The sequence below is a fragment of the Sitophilus oryzae genome, unplaced genomic scaffold (genome assembly GCF_002938485.1).
Source record: "Sitophilus oryzae breed Bouriz unplaced genomic scaffold, Soryzae_2.0 scaffold_847_pilon_pilon, whole genome shotgun sequence".
In the NCBI taxonomy this organism is placed as follows: Eukaryota; Metazoa; Arthropoda; class Insecta; order Coleoptera; family Curculionidae; genus Sitophilus; species Sitophilus oryzae.
In genome coordinates this window covers 1,225,693-1,252,398 of record NW_022147469.1, presented here as the reverse complement: position 1 = coordinate 1,252,398, position 26,706 = coordinate 1,225,693, and the positions used below count along the sequence as shown (strand labels likewise).

General features: G+C 33.1%; 2 protein-coding genes across 5 annotated transcripts in view; both read left to right on the top strand.

Moving 5' to 3' along the window:
• Positions 1–22,923, top strand: part of LOC115889757 (enhancer of mRNA-decapping protein 4) — a 35,832-nt gene extending 12,909 nt beyond the window's left edge. For 2 of the 3 annotated variants that reach the window (XM_030909823.1, XM_030909822.1), the window contains exons 10-21: positions 8,582–8,731; positions 8,921–9,078; positions 9,165–9,384; positions 9,554–9,811; positions 11,626–11,766; positions 11,826–12,041; positions 13,158–13,323; positions 13,577–13,748; positions 15,701–15,851; positions 19,076–19,302; positions 19,676–19,908; positions 22,613–22,923. In XM_030909823.1, coding sequence (XP_030765683.1) covers positions 8,582–8,731; positions 8,921–9,078; positions 9,165–9,384; positions 9,554–9,811; positions 11,626–11,766; positions 11,826–12,041; positions 13,158–13,323; positions 13,577–13,748; positions 15,701–15,851; positions 19,076–19,302; positions 19,676–19,859 — 2,043 coding nt within the window. In that variant the 3' untranslated portion in view covers positions 19,860–19,908; positions 22,613–22,923. The remainder of the gene's footprint in view (positions 1–8,581; positions 8,732–8,920; positions 9,079–9,164; positions 9,385–9,553; positions 9,812–11,625; positions 11,767–11,825; positions 12,042–13,157; positions 13,324–13,576; positions 13,749–15,700; positions 15,852–19,075; positions 19,303–19,675; positions 19,909–22,612) is intronic. The other variant, XM_030909824.1, reaches the window with a different exon arrangement.
• Positions 22,924–23,403: 480 nt separating this feature from the next.
• Positions 23,404–26,617, top strand: LOC115889758 (dymeclin). Of its 2 annotated transcripts, none has more exons than XM_030909826.1 (8): positions 23,404–23,737; positions 23,793–23,939; positions 24,005–24,408; positions 24,467–24,661; positions 25,016–25,197; positions 25,252–25,377; positions 25,514–26,140; positions 26,197–26,617. In XM_030909826.1, exons 1-8 carry the CDS (start codon positions 23,598–23,600, stop codon positions 26,335–26,337), a joined length of 1,962 nt encoding a protein of 653 aa, XP_030765686.1. In that variant the 5' UTR covers positions 23,404–23,597; the 3' UTR covers positions 26,338–26,617. The 2 variants fall into 2 exon arrangements, with proteins under 2 accessions (XP_030765686.1, XP_030765685.1); XM_030909825.1 differs by having other exon boundaries at positions 23,993–24,408.
• The last annotated feature ends 89 nt before the right edge of the window (positions 26,618–26,706 follow it).

Genomic DNA, 26,706 nt, shown 5'->3' with positions numbered 1-26,706 from the left:
TCAATGGTAGGAGAATCCGAATGACAGTGGACACTGGCGCTATGGTATCGTTGGTGCGGGCTAACTCAGTGCAAGGATTGAAGCTGATGCCTCTGGGAAGAAGAGTGTGTTTACGTACAGTTACGGGGGAAATGGCCGTTGTACGGGGAGAGGCTATCGTCGAACTGAAGTTAGGAAATTTGAAGTTTCAGCATAGCGTCTTAGTGGCAGATATTGAAGATGACTTCATCTTGGGCATGGATGTGATTCGTCAACATGGATTTTCGTTCGATCACCAGAGAAATATCTTAAATATTGGAAATGAAGAGTTCATGTTATCTCCAGACGAGGGACCAGGCAGAATGGATGTAAGATCAGCGGAAACTGTGGTGATACCTGGTAATACCGAGAAAATCGTATTCGGTAAAGTGGAGAAAATCGCTGGGTGCTGTGTTGGACTGGTACAAAGTAGCGACAACAAACAGGATAGGTACTTAGTAGGAAAATCATTGGTTACCACCGACAAGAATATACCGATCAGAATTGCGAATGTTTTCCCGAATTGTGTCAAGATCCAAAAAGGTGACAAGATAGCCATCTGCGAACCTGTAAGAAGTGTCACCCGATGTGATGAAGTGTCGTCAGCTTTTACACAAAAGGCATCCCAAGAAACACTAAAACATCTAGAACAGCCATGGGATCACCTAACACCTGAGGGAGAAACAGAAGGCCAAGCAGTTCCTGCTAAAAGTATGGCAGTATTTTTGAGAAGAACAACAGTGGAAGAACGGATTTTGTGAAGCACCGGATTAATACTGGTCATGCTCAGCCGATTCGACAACGTCCTAGAAGGGTGCCCCTTTCCAAACAACAAGAAATGGAGACAATGGTAGATAAGATGCTAGAAGATGGAGTTATCGAAGAATCATCGAGTCCATGGTCATCTCCTGTTGTTTTGGTGACGAAGAAAGATGGTAGTACACGATTCTGCGTGGACTATCGGAAGCTCAATGACGTCACTAAGAAGGACAGCTACCCACTGCCACGTATAGACGACACGTTAACCACACTGGCAGGTTCGTGCTGGTTCTCCACTCTCGACTTAAAGAGTGGATACTGGCAAGTTGGTCTGGACGAGGAAGACAAAGAAAAGACGGCTTTTTCTACAGGAAACGGACTATACCAATTCAAGGTCATGCCGTTTGGATTATGCAATGCTCCAGCCACTTTCGAACGTCTCATGGAGGTGGTGTTAAGAGGATTAACTTGGAAAACGTGCTTGGTTTACCTCGACGATGTATTGGTTATGGGAAGAACTTTTGAGGAGCATTTGCGAATTTAGAAGAAGTCTTTGGCCGCATACGGAATGCTCACCTGTACTTGAACCCGAAGAAGTGTAGCTTATTCCAGCGACAAGTGGAATTCTTGGGTCATGTAGTCTCGGCAGACGGAATTTACACCGACCAGAAGAAAATCGCTGCGATCAAGGATTGGCCCTAAACCTCGCGACAAACATGAACTTAGAAGTTTTCTGGGTTTATGCACCTATTACAGAAGATTTGTCAAGGGATTTGCCAATATAGCTGCACCCTTACATAGACTTACAGGTGATGAAGTCGGCTACGAATGGAACACCGATTGTGATGTAGCCTTTGGAAGACTTAAGGCGGCTTTATGTTCAAGTCCTATTCTAGCCTACCCGCAACAACAAGGGAGGTATATCCTGGATACCGACGCCAGCAATATCGGCATAGGTGCAGTGCTATCACAAGTGCAAGATGGCGAAGAACGAGTGATAGAATATTACAGTCGAGTTCTATCCAAACCAGAAAGGAATTACTGCGTTACCCGGAAGGAGCTGCTAGCAATTGTGAAGGCAGTTGATCATTTTCATAAATATCTGTACGGCCAAGAATTTTTAATTAGGACAGATCATGCGGCTCTCAAGTGGCTTATGGAGATGAAACAACCTGAAGGTCAAATAGCACGATGGCTCGAGAAGCTCCAACAGTATCACTTTACCATCCAACATCGTGCTGGAAAAATGCATGGTAACGCAGACGGTTTATCCAGAAGACCCTGTCAAACCGATTGTAAGCACTGCTGTAAAACGGAACAACGTGAAGGCACTGTCATGATAAGGAGTTTTAAACTTGGAACCGATGAACAGTGGACGACGACACAATTGAGGAAAGATCAAATGGAAGATCCAGACATCGGAGCAATACTACGGCTCAAGGAAGGTAACGGCGAGAGACCACCGTGGCAGGATATTGCGGACAGAGGGCTCGTTTTCAAAGCTCTCTGGGCTCAGTGGAATTCACTGGTTATTGAGAATGGATTGTTAAAGCGCACATGGGAAAGTGCGGATGGCAGCACAGTAACAACTCAGTTACTGGTACCAAGGAAGAAAGTTACCCAGGTATTGGAAGAAATTCACGGTGGTAAAACTGGAGCCCATCTTGGGGTAAACAAGACCTTGAGCAAGCTGAGAGATCGCTTTTACTGGGTGGATTATTGCGAAGATGTCAAGAAATGGTGTCGACAATGTAAAATTTGTGCAGCCAGCCAAGGACCAAGCACTCGATCTAGGGGAAAAATGAAACAATATAACGTTGGACTGCCATTCGAAAGAATCGCTGTTGACATTGCAGGCCCATTCCCTGAAACGCACAAGGGCAACAAGTACGTTTTAGTGGCGATGGATTATTTCAGTAAATGGCCAGAAGTTTTTGCCATTCCAAACCAAGAAGCATCGACTGTAGCTGAAGTATTAGTCATAATGTCTTCAGTAGATTTGGAATTCCTTTAGAGCTTCACACTGACCAAGGAAGGAACTTCGAGTCAAGACTGTTCCAGAAGATGTGTGATCTGCTTGGTATTCACAAGACTAGGACAACAGCTTTACATCCGCAGTCTGATGGGATGGTCGAGAGATTCAATAAGACCATTGAAGAACATCTCTCGAAAATGGTGGATGAACATCAAAGAGATTGGGATCAGCATATACCACTATTCCTAATGGCATATAGAAGTGCAGTTCACAACACCACCGGACTTTCACCATCGAAGATTTTATTTGGTCGAGAATTACGGTTGCCTTGTGACTTGGTGTTCGGATCACCAGACGACAGCACCACGAACGTAGAGGACTACGCGGATGAACTGAAGGAAAGGTTATTGGGAATTCATAAGGCCGTGAGAAGTAAGATTACGCTAGCCAGTGACCGGATGAAAGCTCGTTACGACCTCAGAGCTAATTCTACGGGATTTCAACAGGACGATATGGTATGGTTATATAACCCACAGCGCAAGAAAGGGAGGTCCCCAAAGTTAACTCCAGCATGGGAAGGTCCTTATACAGTCATCAAGAGGATAAATGATGTTGTGTACCGGATTCAACGCAGCCCTAGAAGTAAGATGAAAGTAGTTCATCTGATCGATTGAAGAGATATCAGACAGGAAACCTTGATCGGGACGATCAAATTTGAGAAAGGGGCAATGTCAAGAAAAATGGCCTATCCGCCAGAAATTAAAAATGTATTACTGGTTGCCTGCACAACCGCAACGTATCCGCCAGAAATTAAAAGACTTTTCAGGCGCCATCTTTTAGTCAAGTCGAGAAGTAAGGGAATCAGACAATAGAATTGTCTGGTATGAAGAAAGTACGCTTTCCGAGAATTGGGGGAAATTTCGAGAAGCAGTCAATAGAGTATATAAGCCGGAGCCATCGACAACTGAGACAGTTTTTGAAATTTGAATATACCGCGTGGAAATTGAAAATCGGACAATTTGGTGAAGGAATCTTATAAATAGTTAGTTGTTGTGTGTTATAAGTTAGTAATTGTGTATAAAGTGAGAAAATAAATTCGTTAAGTATTTTATCGTGAGTTTAAATTAGTGGACCCACGGAATCCGTAACAATATGAATTAGTTGAACTTAATAATCATATTTAAGTAATGTGGTTGTATAATCATATTTAAGTAAATGGTTATCGAACTCAAACTATGGGGTGAGAAAATTAAAATGAAAGTTTTACACGTACCAATTTAAAAAAAAAGTTAACGATGTTTATATTTTGTTTATGCTAATTCTCTTACATGTAGTTTTTTGCGCAGAAAAAATATTTCATTTATTTTTTAAAGTAAATGCCAGTAAAAGTAAATATAATTTTTAAATAGTAATATAAAGCACCCAATATAAATAATTTTGATTTCTAATTTTTTATTTATATTTTCCTTCCATTACACTGCATGCTTAGAAAATTAATAAATGTTTATATTTCATGATTTTAAAATTTGTTGTTAATATAACAAATTAGTTCTGTAATTATTATTATTTAATAAACCACCGTTGCCAAAAAATTTAGAGACTATATTATTTTTAAATAGGATCTAATATAAATAATTTTGACATCTAATTTGTTGTTTATATTTTGCTACTACTTAAAAGAAAATATTTATATTAAATGATTTTAAATTTTGTTGTTAATAGGTATAACAAATTATTATTGTTATTATTATTTATTAAACCAGTCTTTGCTAAAAAACATTAAAAATAATTTTCCTACATCCAAAATAACAAGTATTATTGCAGTGTAACAACAGAATATTAATAAAAAAAATGCAGAATAGATAGTATGTCTTTATATTCCCTAATTAACTAAAGCCAAACAATAATATTCTTTGCTAATATCAACTAATACCAAAATATGGCAACAGCGCCTTTCATAATGTATTTTCTGTGTAAATACTAGCACCTCAATAAAAAAATAATGTGTCCTTATCTATATCTGACTCCGCAAAAAATCAAAGATGCCGGCTCTTTCATAGCATTGCCACAGCATTGCCATCGACCGCTGTCGGGTTTCTCGGAAAGAAACCTACGTCGCCAGGCGAGAACTAAAATTCAGTTAATATTTTATTATAATCGATCCTGACGAATGAATGAATTTCATAAATGAATGAATTTTATAAATGAATGGTTTTTACTGCCGAATTACTAGAATACAATATTTCAAGGCAGATGACGGATCTATTCGATAATTTTTATTCGAATAGTTTTCAACGAATGTTTTCTTACTAACTATCGAATTATTCGAATGAATTGCAACTATCGAATGTTTCGATAGTACTCATTCGATAGTTCCCACTACTAATGTAAATGGTCCAATACATTGATGTGCTATATTTTGATTTTAAAGCAGTAATATTATGTTGATATCTTTAAATAAGAAGACTAAGGAAGGAGCATATCAAAAATCTTAGGTACACCGCGATGGGCCTCAAATATGGCCGACTTAAATTCCGGTTTATCAGTGTCGTTCTAATTTTATTTAAAAAATGTAAACTATGATGTAGGGTAGACGTGGGGTAGACTCAATAATTTGTTGTTTTATTTTACGTTGTGAATAAATGTTGGTAGTTGTTAAAATTGTTATAAAAATAGATAAGTTATAATAAGTATTTATTAACACAAACATCCGATACGCTACTGAAGCAGGTAAGTCAAATTAACGTATCTAAATTCTTTCATCTAATCTTTGACAAGTAGTAAATAAAAGCAAAAATGCAAGAAAAAATATATAATTAGTTAATTTAAGTAAATTTCATAAATGATCGGTTTACTACACGTATGTATATTACATAGTCACTTACTAGCGAAAAGTTGTTCCATTATTTCACTCAATATTTGCCCAGATCTACCGCACGCTACACAACCAACTATTTTAGAGTCTTTTTCGATAAATCGCGATAGTGTCACTGTTAATTTAAGTTCCATCCTATTCAAAGGTTGATATACTCATATACATGGTGATCCGAACTGTATTCTGGAAACTTCGGTAGTATATTCTGCAGATAAAACTAATTAAAAAATTCGTATAAATGTATGTCCTAAAATGCTTAGTTTCGGAGATATAGGGTGTAGAAGTTTTTTTTTTATTTCGATTTTTTCCAAATAATTTCTGTTAGGTTAGGTAAGTAACGCCAATATTTAGATGAAAATTGGGAGTTTTTTGACATGAGAAATTTGATTTTGATGTCAATATGACTCCTATTTGTAGGGGGCGCCACCTACATGTGTTTTAATTGTTTTGAAGAGTAAACTTTTTGTGTCCGTATCTGTATAAAACTACTGCGTGAAAAAATATACATTTCCGTGATTTTTTACGTAAAAAATGTCTCTTGGTAAAAATTGCTGCCAAGCAACCGTTCTCGAGATATTTAGAATGGAAATAGTCAATACATGTCATTCTTGACAAAAAAATAACATGTTGTGTAGATAGTTATTTGACCGAAATGATAAATTTGGGAACCTTTTTTTTTAATTAATCATGATAAAACAGTTTCTGTTGAACTTTTGGCACAAAAACATTTCAAATTTATGATTTCAGTCTAATAACTATTTAGTCAACATGTTTAATTTATGACAAGTAGAAGTCATATTGACATCAAAATCAAATTTGTCATGTCAAAAAACTCCCAGACACCAATTTTCATCCAAATATTTACGTTACTTCATAAATTATTTGGAAAAAATCGAAATAAAAAAGAAACTTCTACACCCTATCTATCTCCGAAACTAAGCATTTTAGGACATACATTTATACGAACTTTTTTACTTATTTTTATCTGCAGGATATGCTGCCGAAGTTTTTTTGGAAGAAGTGGCTTTTTTAAGTTATAGAAAATAGGAGAGGTCATTATTTTCATTTTTCTACCACATTAAGGCGTTAAAATGTGGTTAGATCTTTGTTTTTCACATTTATTTAACCACTCACTAAAGATGAATAAGTATTTTTTGTTGAAAATTAAACTCCTCGCCTCTTCTATTTTTTTCACACATTTAAGTAACTATATACCTAGGGTACTGTATGATGCTGTATAACGAACATATACAGAGAAGACCAGGCTACTAGTAACATAGCAAGTTGCCGGACGAATTTACGTTTACCCGATTGCGTTCATACTCGAGATTCACTATGCCGGCTGGTCAGGCAGTAGGCAGTTGCAGTTGTGCTTGGACGGGTCTGTCGTGACAGACTAGGAATACGACGCGAGGAGTGCCTAGTATTTATTATTTTCATTTTAAGTGTTTACCTTCACTTAAGGTAACGTTTAAAATAAAAATACTTAAATATTTATTATTTGAGTGTGTTTGCAAGCAAAACTAAAAATAAATAAATTTTTACGACCGCCTAGACAGAAGCCTAGGCGGCCGTAAAATCCCCGTCTGACATTGGCTAACATATTAGGGCTAATAGTTTGGAAAGCCTCTCGTATTTTTACTTGAAGGTCATCCAGATTATTAGCCCTATTATGACCATACACTTTCGATTTTACATAACCTCACAAAAAAAATCATTGGGAGAAAGATCTGGTGATCTAGTGGGCCACAAAATAGTTCCATATCCACTAATTAAACGGTTGGGAAAAGTATTGTTCAAATATTCTTGAACAATACGGGCATTGTGGGCAGGGCAACCATCTTGTTGAAACCAGACATTGTGGAATCTTTCGCATTTCTTCAATCAGTTAAATTACCCTCTATAAAAAATGGACCAATCATATGCTCTCCTACAAAACCACCCCAAACATTTAGCTTTTGAGGATATTGCGTGCGTACCTCAAAATATCTGTGCAAATTTTTCCGAGACCAATATCGTACTTGTGTAGGGTTATGACGACTCAATAAAGGAAAACTTGATTCGTCGGTGAAAACTATACGCCGAATAAAGTTTTCATCTAAATTGGCCTTTCCCATTACAGATTCACATAACGTCATACGCCGAAATTGGCCTTCATGGAAAATTTATTTTTTTTTATTTATTTTTTTTTGCGCGCTTTATGCGAGTTTTGCGCGCTTTATACGATCGGTATCCATTCTTTTTAAGGACTCATTTAATCGTGTTAGGTGAAGAATCTGTTACCCCAGCAATTTGATTACTTGAAAACGTGGGATTTTGATCCGCGGTAGCACAAATGAACACTTGCTTTAACTCCTGTTCTTCATTAATCAACACATCAGGCTTTTTGTGTTTTTGTGGGTATACGCACCCATGTGTTTCAAAATTATTAATAACTCTTGATATAGTAGGAAAAGATGGAATTGGCCTGTTTACAAAAGTTTGTGGAAAAATCATTTGTATATCCTGATAAGACCTATTTTGGAAATACCATTTTACAATTTGAATTTTCTCACGAACTTCGTAAACATCCATTATTTCACTTAAAAAATAAATTTTACACGGGAGCTGTCGCGAGAATCTTTGTATTTGTTTTGGCTATTAAAACACGAATAAATACAAATTCTGAAACATTCTTATCACATATCTACCTATTTTTATTTTATAGTATTTTTCGCCTGCTTTTTATCCGGCGGACGGGTATACGCTAATTTGTCCGGTTCTGCCTATGTTACTACTACGGTGGTCCGGTCTGTATATACCACGAGACCCGAGTATATAATAGTTTATAGCTTGATGTGGAAGCCTGTATCTATGTCTTTACTAGCCTTATAGGAGTATTACTTGTATGTAATTCATCAATCGCCCAATAATCCCAGTAGTATTTTTATTTACTCTAAATATATTATTATTAGATGCTCAATCTGAAAATGCTGATTATTCAACCCAAGAGGTTTCAAGAATGTTTTATCAAGTTTCAAGTTGATGATTTATTGACGAAGAGTGACACAGAGAAAGGATTAACACAATTAGCTGATTTAAAGGTTGAAGAAAATAATGAGGAGGTATTTGTGGATCAATTAAAAAGTATAGGTTGTCCAATGATTGATGAATTCATTGAAAACATAATGGCCTTCTGTCATTTTAACTTTAATATAAGTTGATTTTTCTGTCAGTTTGCCCTCTTCTCTCGTTGGACAGACTTTAGAAGAGAATATCTATAAAAATAAATGTTTTGTGTGTTTGTATTTTAGGAAGAGGAGGTAATTCAAGAAATTCCGCAACTAAATGACTTGCAAAACTCGGTAAACCTTCTAATTCAACAGACTCAGTTAGAAAATAGTAATCCGAAATTAACCCTTATGACTCCTGACGATTTTACTACTTCAGGAAAAAACTCGAAATCGAGCAGGTGAGATAATAAAAAATGTTAAAAATACCATTATTACCATTATATTATTATAACATATTTTTTTCTTATTACTTTTATGTTTTTAGTATCCGCAATTCCATGACAAACGAAAATATTTCGGAAGAACCTGACAATAAGCTAAATGAAAACAATGTGAAGGATTTTGAAAAACCTCAAAAAGAGAACTTTGCTAGTGCTGGTTCAAGCCCCAGTAGAGAGGTACAGGAAATTCTTTCTTTAACTAATTCTTCTACAGGTTATCCAACTCAAGAATATTTCAACAATCTGGCCAACTTGGAAGTCGATGTAAGTGTATATTTATTGTAAAACTGTTTTAATTATTAAAAGTAAAAGGTAAATTAAATATTACACTTAAATATATACACTAAAAATATACTTTGAAAAATATCGCTCTTCCTATTTTAGGTAAACAATTTTGTCATTATTTTCAATTCAATTAATAAAATAATTTTAGGGTGAACAGGAACAGCCACAAAAAGATTATTCGGCTGAAACCGACAACGGTATAATTTATCAGGATTCGTTGAGCTGGCCCAAAATTCCCCTAGTAAAGCAAAACGACGCTATAAAACAAGTAACTGGTACTAACGAACTAAATCACCAGGATTTGGAGACGGTCTACATGAGAATAAATTCTTTAGAGCTAATGCTTACGGAGCAAAAAGTTCTTTTACAACAACTTCATCAAGATATTAAAGCGACAAATCAGAAGGTAAGGATTGTTTTACATAGATTTACCAGAACATGTCTGTTTATACTTTAAGTCCAAATGACGACAACTTTACTACCTTTACTACTTTTATTATTTGACATTACATATAATAATATTTTGAGTAGGGATGGGCAATGATGGATTTTACCTATCGATATAGCATAGGGTCGAGAAAAAAAAACGGCGTTAAAGACGGCTGAGGAATGACAATCGATAATTTTGACGAGGTCAAGTTCTAGACGTCGTTTGCTTAGCCCGTACCCTTCTTTATTTTTTAATGGAAAGCCAGTTAGCCTTAAGAAGGTTGTGATTTATGTTTATATTGAATATAAATGATTTTAAATAGCTTAGTTTAAAATTCGAGAAAAAATATTTATCATTTTACGCCAAAATTGTCATTGATTGGCATTTCCCAGCGGTCTTTGACTATCTATAATATATCGATAGTTATCAATTATGATAACTATTGATATTTATCGATATATCGGGAAAAAAATTCCATAGCTAATTTTGACTATATTTTTTTGGTTACTATACCGGGTGTGTCTCAAAAGTGGGTCACCCCTATAACTTTTTTATTTTTCCAGATAAAAAAACGAGATTTGATATATTAGTATATGACATAAATTAGTATTGATTGACCTATTCAGTTCTTTTCGGCCACTTCCTGTTTCACCGGAAATGAGTACAACTTTTGATTTTTAAATGGTACACTCGGTATTTTTTTACTTTATTCTTTAGAAAATGACTCTCTGAATAGAATGACATATCATATGTCAACACTTTTGACATTTTCGCTTAACACAAAATTGAATTTTAAATTTCAATCTAGAGTACCAGGCTGTGTTAAAAACTAAAAACACTAACTTTTATTCAAGGAGCCTTGGAAAAATAGATCTGATAATATTTTTAGTGGCTTGTCCTGGCCGGTTAAAAGATGCCCAAAACATATTTTTAATCATATCTCAATTTTTAACCGACCATACAAACAGGTATGGTAGGCTATTAAAATCGGCAAAAAAAAGTTTTTTTAATTTTACTCAAAATGAGTTATTTGGGTCATAAATGACCTAAATACAAAATATTTTTTCATGGTGTCCTTCTGTCTGTCTGTCTGTAACACGATAACTCAAAAACCGCTAAACCGATTTTAACCAAATTTGGCACAAAAAATACTGTGGCACCTGAGAATCTGGCCATTAGTTTTTGGTGGGGGTGGGGGGTATGGGAGGGGGTTAAAAATTTTAAAAAATCGTAACTCCAATATTACAGTAGCTAGCGAAACGCGGTTTTCAATTTAAGATTAGGAATAATATTTGAAACAAAATTTGTAATAACATCAAAATCAGTCAAAGTCGAAGTTTTTGAGATAATTGAAACTAAAAGAACTGCCTAACAACTTTTTATTAACATATTTTAGTAGGTGGATATACGTGCCTCCCGGCGCCAATTTTTTCAAATGGAGCGAGGGTGGCTCTTTAGCATATTTGGAAAAAGCATTTTTTTATGAATAATCGAATGTATGTTGCAATTTCAAATAAACCATATTCGAAAATGTCAAAAGTTGAGATATGATGTCATTCTATTCAGAGTGTCATTTTCTATCGACTAAAGTAACACGATACCGAGGATGCCATTTAAAAGTTGTAGTCATTTCCGGTTAAACAGGAAGTGACCGAAAACAATTGAATACTTCAATCAATCCTGATTTATGTCATATACTAAAGTACCAAATCTCGAAAAAAAAATAAAAAAGTTATAAGGATGCGCCACTTTTAACACACACCCGGTATAATTATATCACAATGCTCTAGATTGGTGGTGCGACAACTAGCGTGGACAGAACAGAATTTGTTCACGAATTGGATGCTGCAATGTCAAAACAGCACTTGCAAATAGCACAATTGTTGGAAAATTTAGTTCAGTTACAGAAGGCAAAAGACAGAGAAATGCAGGTACATATATTTGATAACGTTTATATAAACAGTTCTAGAATTAAATGAAACTTTTTTAGGAGAACATCTTATCTGCAGTGAATCAAATGCTGACGAAATCGATTTCTGATAAGCTGCAGCATACTTTGCAACATGAAATTAAACATTCAGTATTGCCAACTGTGCATCAGTTAGTTGAATCATATAGACATCAAATTGATACACAATACAACAATAAGTTTACAAATATCGATACAATGGTTCGAGAAAATTTTGCCAAAGTTATTAGCAGTAAGGTAAAATACAAATACTATAAATATTAATCTATACTAATATATAAAATCCTTAAGTGACTGACTTACTGATTAATCACGATTCTGTTCAAACCACTCAACGTAAGAAGCTCAATTTTGGCATACAGGTTGATTCGAGGGTGTAGAGGTTCGATAAGAAGGGATTTTTCGAAATTCCAGTTCCAAGGGGGTGAAACCACCCCTCAAATACAATATTTCTTATTTAAAAAACGGTGAAGTTTCCGAAAAAACGCTTAAATACGTATATTTTATTTTGTTTTTTTACATATTTTAAGATTTTTTACAAATGTATACCGGGTGTTTCGAAAAATCTGGCGTCATTCATTAATCACGATCCTGCTTAAAGCGCCTGACGTAAAAAGCTGATTTTTGGATAACTTTAGGGTGTAGAGGTTCGATAAGAAGGGATTTTTCGAAATTCCAGTTCCAAGGGGGTGAAACCACCCCTCAAATACAATATTTCTTATTTAAAAAACGGTAAAGTTTCCGAAAAAACGCTTAAATACGTATATTTTATTTTGTTTTTTTACATATTTTAAGATTTTTTACAAATGTATACCGGGTGTTTCGAAAAATCTGGTCATTCATTAATCACGATCCTGCTTAAAGCGTCTGACGTAAAAAGCTGATTTTTGGATAACTTTAGGGTGTAGAGGTTCGATAAGAAGGGATTTTTCGAAACTCGAATTCTAAGGGAGTGAAACCATCCCTCAAATATTAGAATATTTTTTTATTTAAAAACCGGTGAGTTTTTCGGAAAAACTCTAAAACACGTATATTTTATTTTGTTGTTTTACATATTTTAAGATTTTTTAAAAAATTATACAGGATTGTTTCATAAAATATGACCATTGAAGTGTATAAACCTCCATAGAAGGAACAAAACACCATTGTATTGTACCTCTTCCTTAGTCTGTATATCCAATGAAAAGTGTACCAACCAAGTTTTTTGTCGTTTTTAACTACTTTGATTTTGCAATTATGATATCGGTATCATCGTTTTACGCGTTAAAATCCCGGCCAAAAAAATAAATTTTGAAGAGATAATAAAACATTCTTAGGCGATTATTATGTTAAGCATGTATTGATTTTTTTTAGTCTTTAACCGAATCGATAAGCGTCTCTGTGGTAAGCCTTATCGCACCGACTTTGGACAAATGCTACCGCGACATTATAGCCCAATCTCTGCTGCCATCCTGGGAACGAGTGTGTGGTCAAATGTTTCAACAGATCAATGAAACATTCACCAAAGGTACCAAGGAATGTGAGTACGATTTTTAAATGTCGAAAACCATATATCATGTTATAATTTTTAAATCTATCAGAACAAGTGTACATGTATATTTTAGCCAATAGGTATCTCCCTAAATACTAGTTTCAGAAAAAATATTAGGGACAGGCCACACTGTCACTGTTATAGAAAAATTAGAAAATGTTGAGTACATGTATCATGGTGTTTAAATAATAATTAAATTTGATTTTTAAATAAAGTATACTATTATTTTTGTTTCCATTAGATACCGCATCTGTAGAAACTTATATGGAAAGGCAGAGAAAAGTTCAAGAGAAGGGTAAAGATCTCATCACACAGATGCAAAGTGTATCTGATAATATGAAAGGAAATGCCGATAAACTGTCAGAAATAGTGAGCTCAGAAATTCAGAAGCAGTTTGGTTTAGTTTTTAAAAAGTAAGTGATGCATGTGATATACATGGTAGACACTAAAGTAACCAGATGCCCTTCATTATGACCTTTGAATAAGAAGACTAAGGAAGGAGCATATCAAAAATCTTAGGTCCACCGCGATGGACCTCAAATATGGCCGACTTAAATTCCGGTTTATCAGTGCCGTTCTAATTTTATTTAAAAAATGTAAAACTGTGATGTAGTGTAGACGTGGGGTAGACTCAATAATAGAGAACAACGGCATACGGTCGAATCGGCCGCTGCTGGCACGTATACGTAGACGTAGAGAATCTTTTACGTGCATAAAAAATAAAAAATATAAGAAATGCGCATGCGTACGTAAACGTTTACGTGTTTGTAGGCCGACTCGACCGTATGCCGTTGTTCTCTAATATGTTGTTTTATTTGACGTTATGAATAAATGTTGGTAGTTATTAAAATTGTTACAAAAATATATAATTCTAATAAAAATAGATAAGTTATAATAATTATTTATTAACACAAACATCCGATACGCTACTGAAGCAGGTAAATCTGGTAAATCAAATTGACGTATCTAAATTCTTTGACATCTAATCTTGGACAAGTAGTAAATAAAAGCAAAAATGCAAGAAAAAATATATAATTAGTTAATTTAAGTGAATTTCATAAATGATCGGTTTACTACACGTATGTATATTATATAGTCACTTACTAGCGAAAAGTTGTTCCATTATTTCACTCGATTTTTGCCGAGATCTACCGCACGCTACACCACCAACTATTTTAGAGTCTTTTTCGATAAATCGCGATAGTGTCACTGTTAATTTAAGTTCTGCCACAATTTCCATCTAGATTTACTACTTTTATACAACTATCAGTAGTAGAATAAATAATAAATAACATAAAATAAGCTCCGTAAAGACTGACAAATCCATAAAATTTCAAATTCAAATGTGTCAAATGAATCGTCAAACAGAACTGTCAATGATCCCCACCCCAGAGTGCTTTTTCCGCCCACCATGCTTGAATACATGGATAGCATTATGCCCCTTCCTTAGTCTTCTTATTCAAAGATTATGACGGACAGTCCATTATTCAGACGCGATGTCCGTCCTCAAGAGTTGTCCGTCAAAAGGAAATTTAAAATTATGTTGCATTAGGAATCTATGTTTATTAACTATGGTTACTATGTTGCGTAATCATTTTGTTGTTGTATATGCCAGTTGTACAATGGTATAGTTTGTCTAACGATTCAGGGAATATTCCGGCAGATAATATCCAAAAAATGGCAGAAAATACAATTTACCTGTGATTTAAAATAATAGACACGAGTGGATATAACTATAGTTCAAGTTTAGATTATTCTTCTCTTCTAAATTGTTTTTATTTGCCTTTAAAACAATACGTCAGCGATGATGGTATTCCTACTTGGCCTTTGAAATTATTCTGATATAAAAGTCCTTATTTATCCTTTTTGTTCATGTCAAGCACTGCATATTTTGAAACCATAATCTGTTCCGTAATTTGGCGAGTTTTTTTTTCAGAATCAAGATATTCTAATATTTTAGATTTTTCGGCGAGTGTAAGAATCTTATGTGCTCGTTTGATTGGAACTATTACGCGTATGATTTTTTTTTGCGCCCGAATTTCAGGGGCAAATGTTTTAAAATGGCCGAATAATAGCCGTGTCCTGATTACTGGAGTGCTTGTTCTAGAGAGTGTCCGGACTATTGAAGTTATACTGTAGATGTTTTCTGAAGCTCATTCAGACTTTTTTATGTAAAAATTATATAATGCGTCAATTGGTACTACTCTTGAAAAATGTTTGCAATTTTTTTGCAGCTCGCCTGCCTCCGACATTGGTTGACTCAGTATCTGGTCACTTTAGTAGACACAATAAAAAGTTTGCAACAAACAGCAATATTATGTATTATTGAGTTGTATATAATATCATTTTTAATTAATAATTTCAGCGTCCAAGACAAACTAACGAACACCTTAAAAGAAACTGTCACGTTAGAAATTAAACAGGGTTTCAAAAGCCAGGCGGCAGCTTTGGAAGAAGGAGTTATCAATGCCGTAAGATCTAGAGCAGTAACGCCAGCTCCGCATGCCGATTCTCATGTATGTTTTAGTTATAGTAATAGTTAGGTTTAGTAGATAGTGAACGCATTAATGTGCTTTTTCTCTTTTATTTACTAGCGTTTGCTGATTTTTTTTAATTATCGCGCATTACTATAGCTCCGTCTACACATGACGTTTTAAGCGAAGGTCGTCTACAGAAATTTCGTCAGTGGTGACAGGTAAAATGTTATGTATAGACGGGGCTTAAGCTTAAGATAAAAAAACACTGTGAATGGCTCAGTATTGGCTCAATAGTTTCTTCCTAGTTTCTATATTTTTCTTTCAGTTTTTTATATACAAGGTCTAAATAAATAAGTGCGAAAATATTTGGGAGGTGATTTCTTTAAAAAAGGTGGTTTTAATTTTAACCAAATTTAAGCCTAAGGAGATTCTAAAGAATAATGCTTTTTATAGCTATAATAAATATCTTGATACAAATGTGTAATTGATGTAGTTGTACATGTTATTTTATTTTTTTGTCTGTATTTTACTTTTATTTTTTTTTTAAGTATACCGTGCTGGCAACTTTTACTTTTGGGTCGGTATTTACATGTGTGGAAGTAAATCGCGTAGGGATCTTATTAAGTCGGAGTGAGAGAAATACGACGGTGTGCTGTTGCGGCGTTGCCGGTATGCCTTTCCCTATCAGCTAAAGTAAAATCACGATCACAAACCGCTTATTTTTAAAATACTTTTTTTTTCGAAACGATAACTAGATAAAATCATTAGATATGTTTCTCAGCATCTGAAATTGAATTATAAGGATATCGTTAGGGTGTTCATTTTTTATAACGAGAAAACGTCAGTAATCGCGATAATTTAAAAACTCAAATTTTTAACACACGCCATAACTTAAGATCTTTTACAATATGATTAAATAAGAAAAATTCGACAAGGTTGCTCTTTTCCATTCAAAAATGTTAAATAACCCATCCATTTACTTTTAGTGCATAACAATTTTCAGCAATTGTGTAACTTTTTTATTTATAAAGATTTTTTTTAAGAAAGTTTTTGAAAAATACTACAATCAATTATTTCTAATACTTAGATATCGAGATATTGATTTTTGAATTCAGAGTTCTAATAGCGCAATCACTGTCGAACACTAACTCAATTCCACTTATTTTTACCAAAAATGCAAGTGTTTCTAACTTGCACTTAACAATTTTTAAGCTATAGGGAAAATTAAAACGACTCGTTAATAAATAAACAAATAAAATATCACGAGACGTAGTTAAGTCGTGACGCTGAACCCATGATGTACACCTTTCCCTAGAACTTTAAGTACTGACAGAAGTACTGATTGGGTCGACCGGTCAACTGCGACAAATCTGCTTATCCCCTTCCACGTCTGTTAGCAATGTGTACAGTTTCTCGGTTTATTTCATATGTTTGGCAACGTGTTTACTGTTCTCTCTGTGTTCAGTACATTATAAACAGATTGTACTCTTCTTACATACGGAAATCTCGACCCAAGACTAACCTTTGCCAGCCCTTCGTATAGGAATGTTTAGTAATATCGATGTTCATTATACTTATATGTTTATTTTCATATTTATAATATTGACCTGTGTAAATACCAGGGTTGGAAAAAATCATGATTTTTTTAAAAAAATCAAAAAAATCAGATTTATTTGATTTAAATCAGATTTTTTTGATTTTAATTCTAAACAATATTTAAATCGAATTTCCAAATGACTAGGACTTATTTCCAATTAAAGTCCTATCCTAAATGGCTAAATCTTTATAACTCTGCCCGATATCGATAACATTAACAATTCTACTGTGCGTTTTGTCATTTTTCCACATCGGTCACCAATATATTTCGCAAAAAAGTCGCTCGCTTCAGATCAAAAGGATTTTTTCAAACTTCTCAAAACTATTAATTTTTGTCATTTTAATGCCTAGGCATAAAAGTAAAGCACTGTTACGCCTAAGCACAAAAGTACAAAAATATATTATTAAACTGATATGAAGTGTCAAATTTAACTAGTGTACAAATTGTTGCTCGATTACTGTTTATATTATTTGCAATGTTTGAAATTGATTAAAAAATTATTTGTAATGTTTTAAAAAAAATAGTATGTTCTATTCGGAGTAAAAATATATAATTTTTACTACTCATAGAACAATACACTATTGTTCGGAAATAGTCTTAAGTCGAGAATGAAATTAGTATTATTTGGTATTATCTAATGTCAAAGTGTAAAATACTTACTGCAGATCAAAATGTCGGTAAGAAATTGGAAAAATACAACAGTTTCAAAAAAAATATAAAACAACATATTTTCTGACAACGATTATAGATTCTCGAGAATGAAGATATAAGCTTTTTTCGTTTTCTTGTTATTACCGATTCTGAACCGTCCTAGAACTGTGATGCGTATGCGCAGAAGGAAATATGAAGACGTTATTTCATTTGCGCATGCGCTGCAGAGTTCTAGGACTGTTCAGAATCGGCAATAACAAGAAAACGAAAAAAGCTATAGTCTCTATATCAGAAGAACCTAGTTCTGGCACTAGACTGCGAATGATATGTATTCGAACAGCGAATTTTTGTCACTTATACCTAAACTTTAAAATAAATCCCTGCGTTTAGCGGTCTAATGGATTCACACGAAATTACTTTAAAAATCGGTCCAACATTTAAATTGATGAATAGATATTTTTATATAGTTTTATAATGTTAACAATTATTCTTCGATTTATTATCTGACGACCACGACCGACAATCTTTTATAGAAATTTTTTTTATAGTTTTCTAGGACACATTTTTATAACTTTTACAGTTATTTTTTGATTTATAATAAAGTTTCAATATTTTTTTTTTATTTAAATCGCATGATTAAAATTTAAAAAATCACTTGATTTAAATCACGATTTAAATCATGATTTAAATCATGCCAACCCTTGTAAATACTATAATGTAGAGGGTATTTACGTAAGTAAATTTAGAAGAAAATTTAGACATAAATTTGGATTCTAAAAGTTTTACCTATAATTAATCTTACTTACCTTAATTCTATAATTTTTGAAACAGACTATAGTTTTCAAAAATAAAAAAATCAGAGCTCTCAAAGTTTAACATAGCTTACAATTAAAAAACAATACGCAGAAAGTTGTTTATTAAAATATACTGTATATTGAGTTGAATTTATTTTTATCTCATCTTTAATATGATGTTAAACTATACAATGAGTTTAAATTTGTAAATATATTTTCAGCTGTTAACTATGACTCACATCCAACAAGCTCTAACAAAAAGAAACTATGATGAAGCTTTCCAACTGGCACTATCAGCTGAAAATTTGAACTATGTGATTTTCGTTTGTGAACGAGTAGATGTCAATCAAGTATTCAACGAAAGATGTTTACTGTCACAGAGCGTTCTTTTAGCACTGATACAACAACTTAGCATGGAAATACACAAAAATACGGAAACTAAATTATGGTACGTATAAAATGGTGAATTAATTTAAAATTTAATTCAAATTTAGGTGCCCAGTGGCGTAGAGGTACAGCTCTCGTCTACCAATCTAAGGTTGTGGGTTCGAATCCTACAGCCGGCATTTCATCAGCCAACTATTTTTATTAAAATAAAAATAGTTTAGGTACCTAGGTCGACTCAGCCTTAAATGAGTACTTCGGATTCACAATCCTGAGGTAATACTAGGCTAAGCGTAGTGCTAGCCACATTACCTTCCTTGTATACGGAACGGCTCTAGCATGGCAAGCTGTACGTTGCTACTCCCAAGGCGTTAAACGCTATATACGGGAGCTATTATTATTATTATTATTATAATTCAAATTTATTTCGATTTCAGTTTCATCAGGGCAGCCTTCTTAGCTCTGTCTCCCGATTTTGCTCAGACCAAGCATTTTGTCCCGAATGTTCTAAAGGATTTATTGAAGCAACTGACCGCATTTATGCAGACTAACCCGCCTTTGAAGCAAATGACGGAAACCAGATTGTTGAAGATGGCTGTGGAGAACATGCTGAGCAAATAAATAACAATTAAGAAGTTTGGAAGAGGCAGAAGCTATGAAAGATTTGTGGGTAAGTTTGTACAATATACCTAGATTGAAGTATACAATACATTCAGTATTTTGAATCCATGAAAACTTCTAATATTTAGTTATCTTACTTTTTTAAGTTGACTTTGATGAGCCATTTATTTTTCAAAAAGTTGTGAAATTTGCATACATAAAAATAAAGAAACTGATAGTTTGAATATGTTTGGTGTATACAGGATGGTCTAATTATAGAGGACTTTAGAGAAAATATTTATAAAACTGACGTCAAATGTGTCTTTTATAGATAAGTGTCCCAGAGATAAGTGCAAGTATTTTAAGAGGACAAACTTATTTTCTCTTTACCATTTTTAAAATAAATTGATATTAACCGAGTTATTTAACTTTGAAATTTAAAAAAAAATAATGGCAACATTTTGGGAGCCGCCGGCAGCAATCGATAATTACCCGAATCTTGGCTTGTTCGACGCCCAGTGTTGACACATTGACTAGAAAAATTTAAAACCGACTTGGAAAATTCAAATTAAAAGTGAAAAAGTTACAAAACATTAGAAAACGGGACTTTATAACAGATCGATGTAATTAGGTTAGAGCGTCGTTTTAGCACTTTACCTAAAACCGCAACCCTACACTTGTCAACACTTTATTTCACTGCGATTCTTGACAGCACTATACTTGAATACCCACGTGTATTTGGCACAAAATACATTCATATGTCATGAATTGTTTAGGGTTATTTTGGAGATTTTAAACTCGTCCGTATTTCTATCTCACACGCTTGTTTTTGTGAATGAACACCAAAATAATTGATATTTCTATTTTAATAATAAAAGTATTTTTACAGGCTTACCTTACATTTGCCTATTTTTTTAATTTTGTCAGAGGTTTACTGTTTTGAGTAATATCTCAAATGAAGTGGATATCTTAACATTCATCAGCTAAACAGATCAGCTGATTTACATTTACATCAGCTGGTCTGTTTAAATGCAGGTCCAACGTTAATTATTTACATATCTAATAGAGGGCGCTGATTCAAGAAATTCGAAAAAAAGATGAAAAAATATTTGATTTATTCAGTATCATTGGACGCATCAGAAGCAGAAGACTATGTGTCTTGCTGGAATGTCGATCTCGGTATGTTTAGATCTTCAGTTAATACGACTACGCGCCGCCGACGGCGCCGGTAGGAAGTTTTTAATGTATTTATGTAGAATTGTTTGATATGTCAAAAATTGATGTGTGTAATTGTTCGTTTAATTTAACTTTCATTATTTCAGTTTACTAAACTGTAAAAAAGGCATTTAAAATAGTAGACGTTACAAAACATGTTTAAAAAATCTACAGTAATAAAATTAATTTTAAGTATTTTTTTGTAGAAATTTAAAAATGTGATCTTTTGCCGGACGAATTTACGTTTACCCAATTTGCGTTCGTATTCGAGATTCACTGCCGGCTAGTCGGTTAGTTAGGCAGTATGAAGTTGCAGTTGTGCTTGGACGGGTCGGTCGTGACAGAGAAGGAATACGACGCGAGGAGTGCCGAGTATTTATTATTTTCATTTTAAGTGTTTACCTTCACCTAAGGTAACATTTAAAATAAAAATACTTAAATCTTTATTATTTGAGTGTATTTACAAGCCAAAACTAAAAATAAATAAATTCTCTAAACCCGAAAAAAAAAACTAAAATATTACTCTAAATAAAAAAAAAGTTATAACAAGTGTTGAAAAAGACCACCTTCTTGTGCTAGACAGAAGCCTAGGCGGTCGTAAAATCCCCGTCTGACATTGGCTAACATATTAGGGCTAATAGTTTGGAAAGCCTCTCGTATTTTTACTTGAAGCTCATCCAGATTATTAGCCCTATTATGACAATACACTTTGGGTTTTACATAACCCCACAAAAAGAAATCATTGGGAGAAAGATCTGGTGATCTAGCGGATCACAAAATAGTTCCATATCCTCTAATTAAACGGTTAAACACTTGCTTTAACTCCTGTTCTTCATTAATCAACACATCAACATTGTGTTTTTGTGGGGACACGCACCCATGTGTTTCAAAATTATTAATAACTCTTGATATAGTAGGTAAAGATAGAATTGGCCTGTTTACAAAAGTTTGTGGAAAAATTGTTTGTATATCCCGATAAGACCTATTTTGGAAATACCATTATACAATTTGAATTTTCTCACGAACTTCGTAAACATCCATTATTTTACTTAAAAAATAAATTTTACACGAGAACTGTCGCGAGAATCTGTGTATTCGTTTTGGCTATTAAAACACGAATAAATACAAATTATGAAACATTCTTATCACATATCTACCTATTTTTATTTTATGGCATTTTTGCGGCTGCTTTTTATCCGGCGGACGGGTATACGCTAATTCGTCCGGTTCTGCCTATGTTACTACTACGGTGGTCTGGTCTGTATATGTGGACAACGAGGAGGTGGCAACACTGCATTCTCTCAAAGCACTATGAACAAATTTCCGTAAACTGAACAAGCGGCACTCAAAAGTTTTTCAATATTTTTCGGGAAATGTCAAGAAAAACATGAAATTTTCAACATTTTCTTTTTGCAAAAAAACCTTACTGGTGTATGCTTGCACTGATTTCTGGGGTATCCTCTATAATGACAGCTGCTATCTTTAGTTCAAAGTCGTCTCAGACGTCCTCATTTTTGGATCGTATTGTAGATTGTATTATTGATTGAAAAATGTTTTAGGTGTATTTTTGAAATCCTGTTGATCTGCAGTTTAAGGATCTCTGTAGGCCGATATTGTTTAAGAAAAATATGAACAGACCTCTGTGGTACAGAGTTGGTTGGATTTTATTTGCTCAGTACTTTTTATTTTTGTACCAACTTAGCATTACATTTATTTTGTAAATAATTAAGTTTTAAACGTTACGAGATTTAGGAGTCTCTAAAAAGTTTTTGTTATTAATAGTGTTATTGTAAAATCAAATTTAGTTTCTAGAAACGCGATTTATTTGGTTATTCATGTTATAAAAAATGATTTATAACTCTTTTTTTATTTGATGTTTTATTTAATTGAACCTTCTATAATTAAGAACTTAAAACAGTAGCCAAAAGCTTAGATCCTAAAACTTCCCGGATAATAAACGAATCAATCAAATTTTTCCTTTGGCGCATTTGATTGATTACAGCGCCATTCTTTTTTAGTGAGAATTTTTGAAACTATCGTCTAAACGATTATGGCGCCACCATACGGAAAGTTGTAGAAGTAGGCAAATATAGGTTTCTGCTTTTACCATGATTGCGTGGCGCCATCATAGGTTAAATATTTAAGCTAATAATAGTAGTAAATAGATTTCTAAGCTTATAAAGGCTATACAAATATAGATGCACACCCGTCGAAGCTCATTCTCCCATTTCCATATCTCTGATACAAACTCATCTTAAGAAAAATGATGAATTAGTTCAAATGTTCATCTATCATATATAAAAAAATTGCCCATCACTATTACCTGGATCATATTCTATTTAATAGGGATATTTTTTTTCTACATTGGAAGTTGGTACAACGTACAACATAGTGACATTTTTGACTGACGTGGTCTTTAAGGTTATGTTTAGTTTGTTTTAAATTTTTGCCAACAATGTTATGATTAGCATATATTTTCGATAATTCAAAATCACATTTATGGAATTAGTACGTATACTTTATAAGATTTAATAGTTTCTCGTTATGGGTACAGCAATTAGCCGAAATATAGACTTATCGACTAACGAATACTGTATAAAGTTTGTTAGTAATAATCCCATTACATTTAATGATCCATTTTGGAATAGATTTTTAGCTTTTAATATCACGCCACCAAGTACCAGGTACTTTAAATAACATTATCTTTATATGTGTAAGTATCATGTTATTATGTTTTAGAAATGATCAAATTTTGTTAGAATCAAAAATAGAACCGTTGTGTCAAGAGTTGTTGAAAAGCAATTTAACTTCAGGAAATTTAGGAACTTTAATAAAAATATTTATAATTCGATCGTCAGAATTATTAGGAGCAGCTGATTCTAATGCGTAAGTTAATATAGCGGTGTATAAATATAATAATTGCATGACATCTTCTCCAGCAATCTTTTCAGTTGGCAAATATTTAATACGCTCTTTACAATAAGATGTTTCTTGAAATTCTTAACAGAAGTTGTTACTGATGAAGGACAGTTTGTTGAACATATTGAAGTAAATGGAGATGGAACAGTTTTGGATGCATTTATTTCCTCGCTTTTTACAGTAATCGTTGATGTACCGGTAAAAGACTCTACATATCTTATTCATTTGGAATGTGTAACTTGCCTGCTGATTATATTGTCAGTACAGTTTCATTTAGGTCAAAAGTCTGATAGAAGTTTAATTTACAATGTTGTTATGAAAGGCAAGCATGTGATCAGCACACCTATTTTTATTAAGTGTTTACTTACAAACTTTATAAATCAACAAAGTCCTGTCCCTGCTTATGGCTCGAATCAAGGACACAGTTTGGTTACAGGTATTATTTTTTATTATAAAGAAAAAAAGAAAAAAATATAGGAAACAATTTTTTTCAGGATTAGCAAGTGAAATATGGTCTCTTCTGACATTTAACAGGAAGTCAGAAGATCAGGATAATCTATCTGACCAAAGTGAATTTCAAAAAGCACCTTTGGCTGTGCAAAGTTTGTTATTGCTTTTAGTTTTGGTCCATAATTGGACAACATTAAATAACCCCTATAGATTAAGTTTATTTTCATGTTTGAATCAAGGTGAGATCTTAATTTTATACTTTATATTTGTTATTTTCTCAAGAGTTTTCAATTTAATTTAAAGAAGTTATATGCAGTAATCAAAATTGTGTTTCTGTGATTCTTTTAAAATATAATTAAATGTGATAAATCATAATATAGTTGTAAACATAATTAAAACTTTCAATACTACATAGAATATTCAAGTTGCTTGACATTCAAGTTGATTTTTTACATTATTTATCAATATTTATGTAACATTACTGTTTTTAAGTTTGTAATTCAAATTAATTTTTTTAAGTTACTCAAGAAAATAATAATTATCAATTAATTTCATAAGACAGTATAAACAAATAAATCTATTTTATTTTTTAGATAACAATCCAATTGCTCCTACCAAAGACAATACATTATTTAAAATTGATTTTAATTCACTGTATTTAACACTTTGTAAAAAGGCTAATGGAGATGCACCAACATTGTTACTTTATTTGTTATTACATAGAAATACTAGTTTTAAAAAATATCTCTTGCAAAGAATGGACTTACAAGAATTGGTTAGTATGATACAAACATGTCTTAGCATTATTATAATGGTATTATTTTGTTAGATATTTCCAATTTTAAAGACATTATACAATGCACCAAACAGTCATAGCCATCATATTTATATGTCTCTCATAATATTGCTTATTTTGAGTGAAGATGATACATTCAATAAAAGCATTCATGAAACTGTAAGTAATATTATTTATATAAATTAAATCTATGTAGGTAGTCCTAAATTCAGATCAAGCAAAAATGAAATTTTGAAATTCAATCATGCAGTGTTATTTCTTTATGCCTACAAGTTTATTATAATTTTATTTTCAGAAACTGAAAAATATTACTTGGTATACAGAGAGGCAATTAACTGAGATATCTTTGGGTGGACTTCTCATATTAGTTATTATTAGAACGATTCAGTACAATATGCTGAAAATGAGAGATAAATACCTCCATACAAATTGCCTTGCAGCGTTGGCAAACATGTCTTCACAATTTCGAGATTTGCACCCTTACGTTAGCCAGAGACTTGTGTCCTTATTCGAGACAATAGCAAAAAAATATCAAAAATTATCTAAAAGACTGGAAAATAATAAGACTAACGAAGCAAACGAGACAACTATAACTATTAATCAGGACGCAGCTGAATTAGAACAGGATATTAATGTTTTAGAAGAAGTGTTAAGAATGGTTTTAGAAATCTTAAATTCTGCATTATCAACGCAGTTGATACATAATCCTAATCTTATTTATACACTGCTGTACAATAAGCATGTGTTTGAAGCTTTTAAGGACAATGTGGTGTTCCAAGATATAATACACAATATAGAAATTGTAATAAAATATTTCTCCCAAATATTGGCTGACAAAAGTCAGCAAAATGAAGTCGATGCCCAGCAAGTTTTGCAAGTTATTCAGCAAGGGGGGAAGTACTGGCCAAAGGATAAAATAACAGTAAGTAAATTTAATAAAAGTCAAAGATAATCTGTTATTTTTTCATATTTTTTCAGAAATTTCCTGATCTAAAATTCAAATACGTAGAGGAGGAGCAGCCAGAAGAATTCTTTATTCCTTATGTGTGGGAACTTGTAAGCCAACAGTCAATATTAAATTGGAATACCAGTTCCGCGACAAGCATAGCAATTTGCTAGCCAAAGATAGAGTAGCCTTAATTTATTAACCTATATGTACATAAAAAAATATATATTTTAGTATTGGAAAAAAGAAGCTTTAAATAATTATGGAATTTATCACTATTAAATAAAATAACCTTGTTTTTCATTAGTTGTACGAGGGACGGTCATCAGTAGTATAGTCTGTCCAACGAACCAAGATGTCAACAGAAGACATCCAAAAAATGACAGGAAATACAATTTACCTGTGAATTAAAATGACAGACACACTGTCACTGTCAGGAATTCTCCCGTTGGACAGACCATAACAGTGAAGATGTAACTTTTTCATTTTTAATTAATTCTTTTATGTATGCTTATACTTTCCATATTTTCCATTTCTTTAAT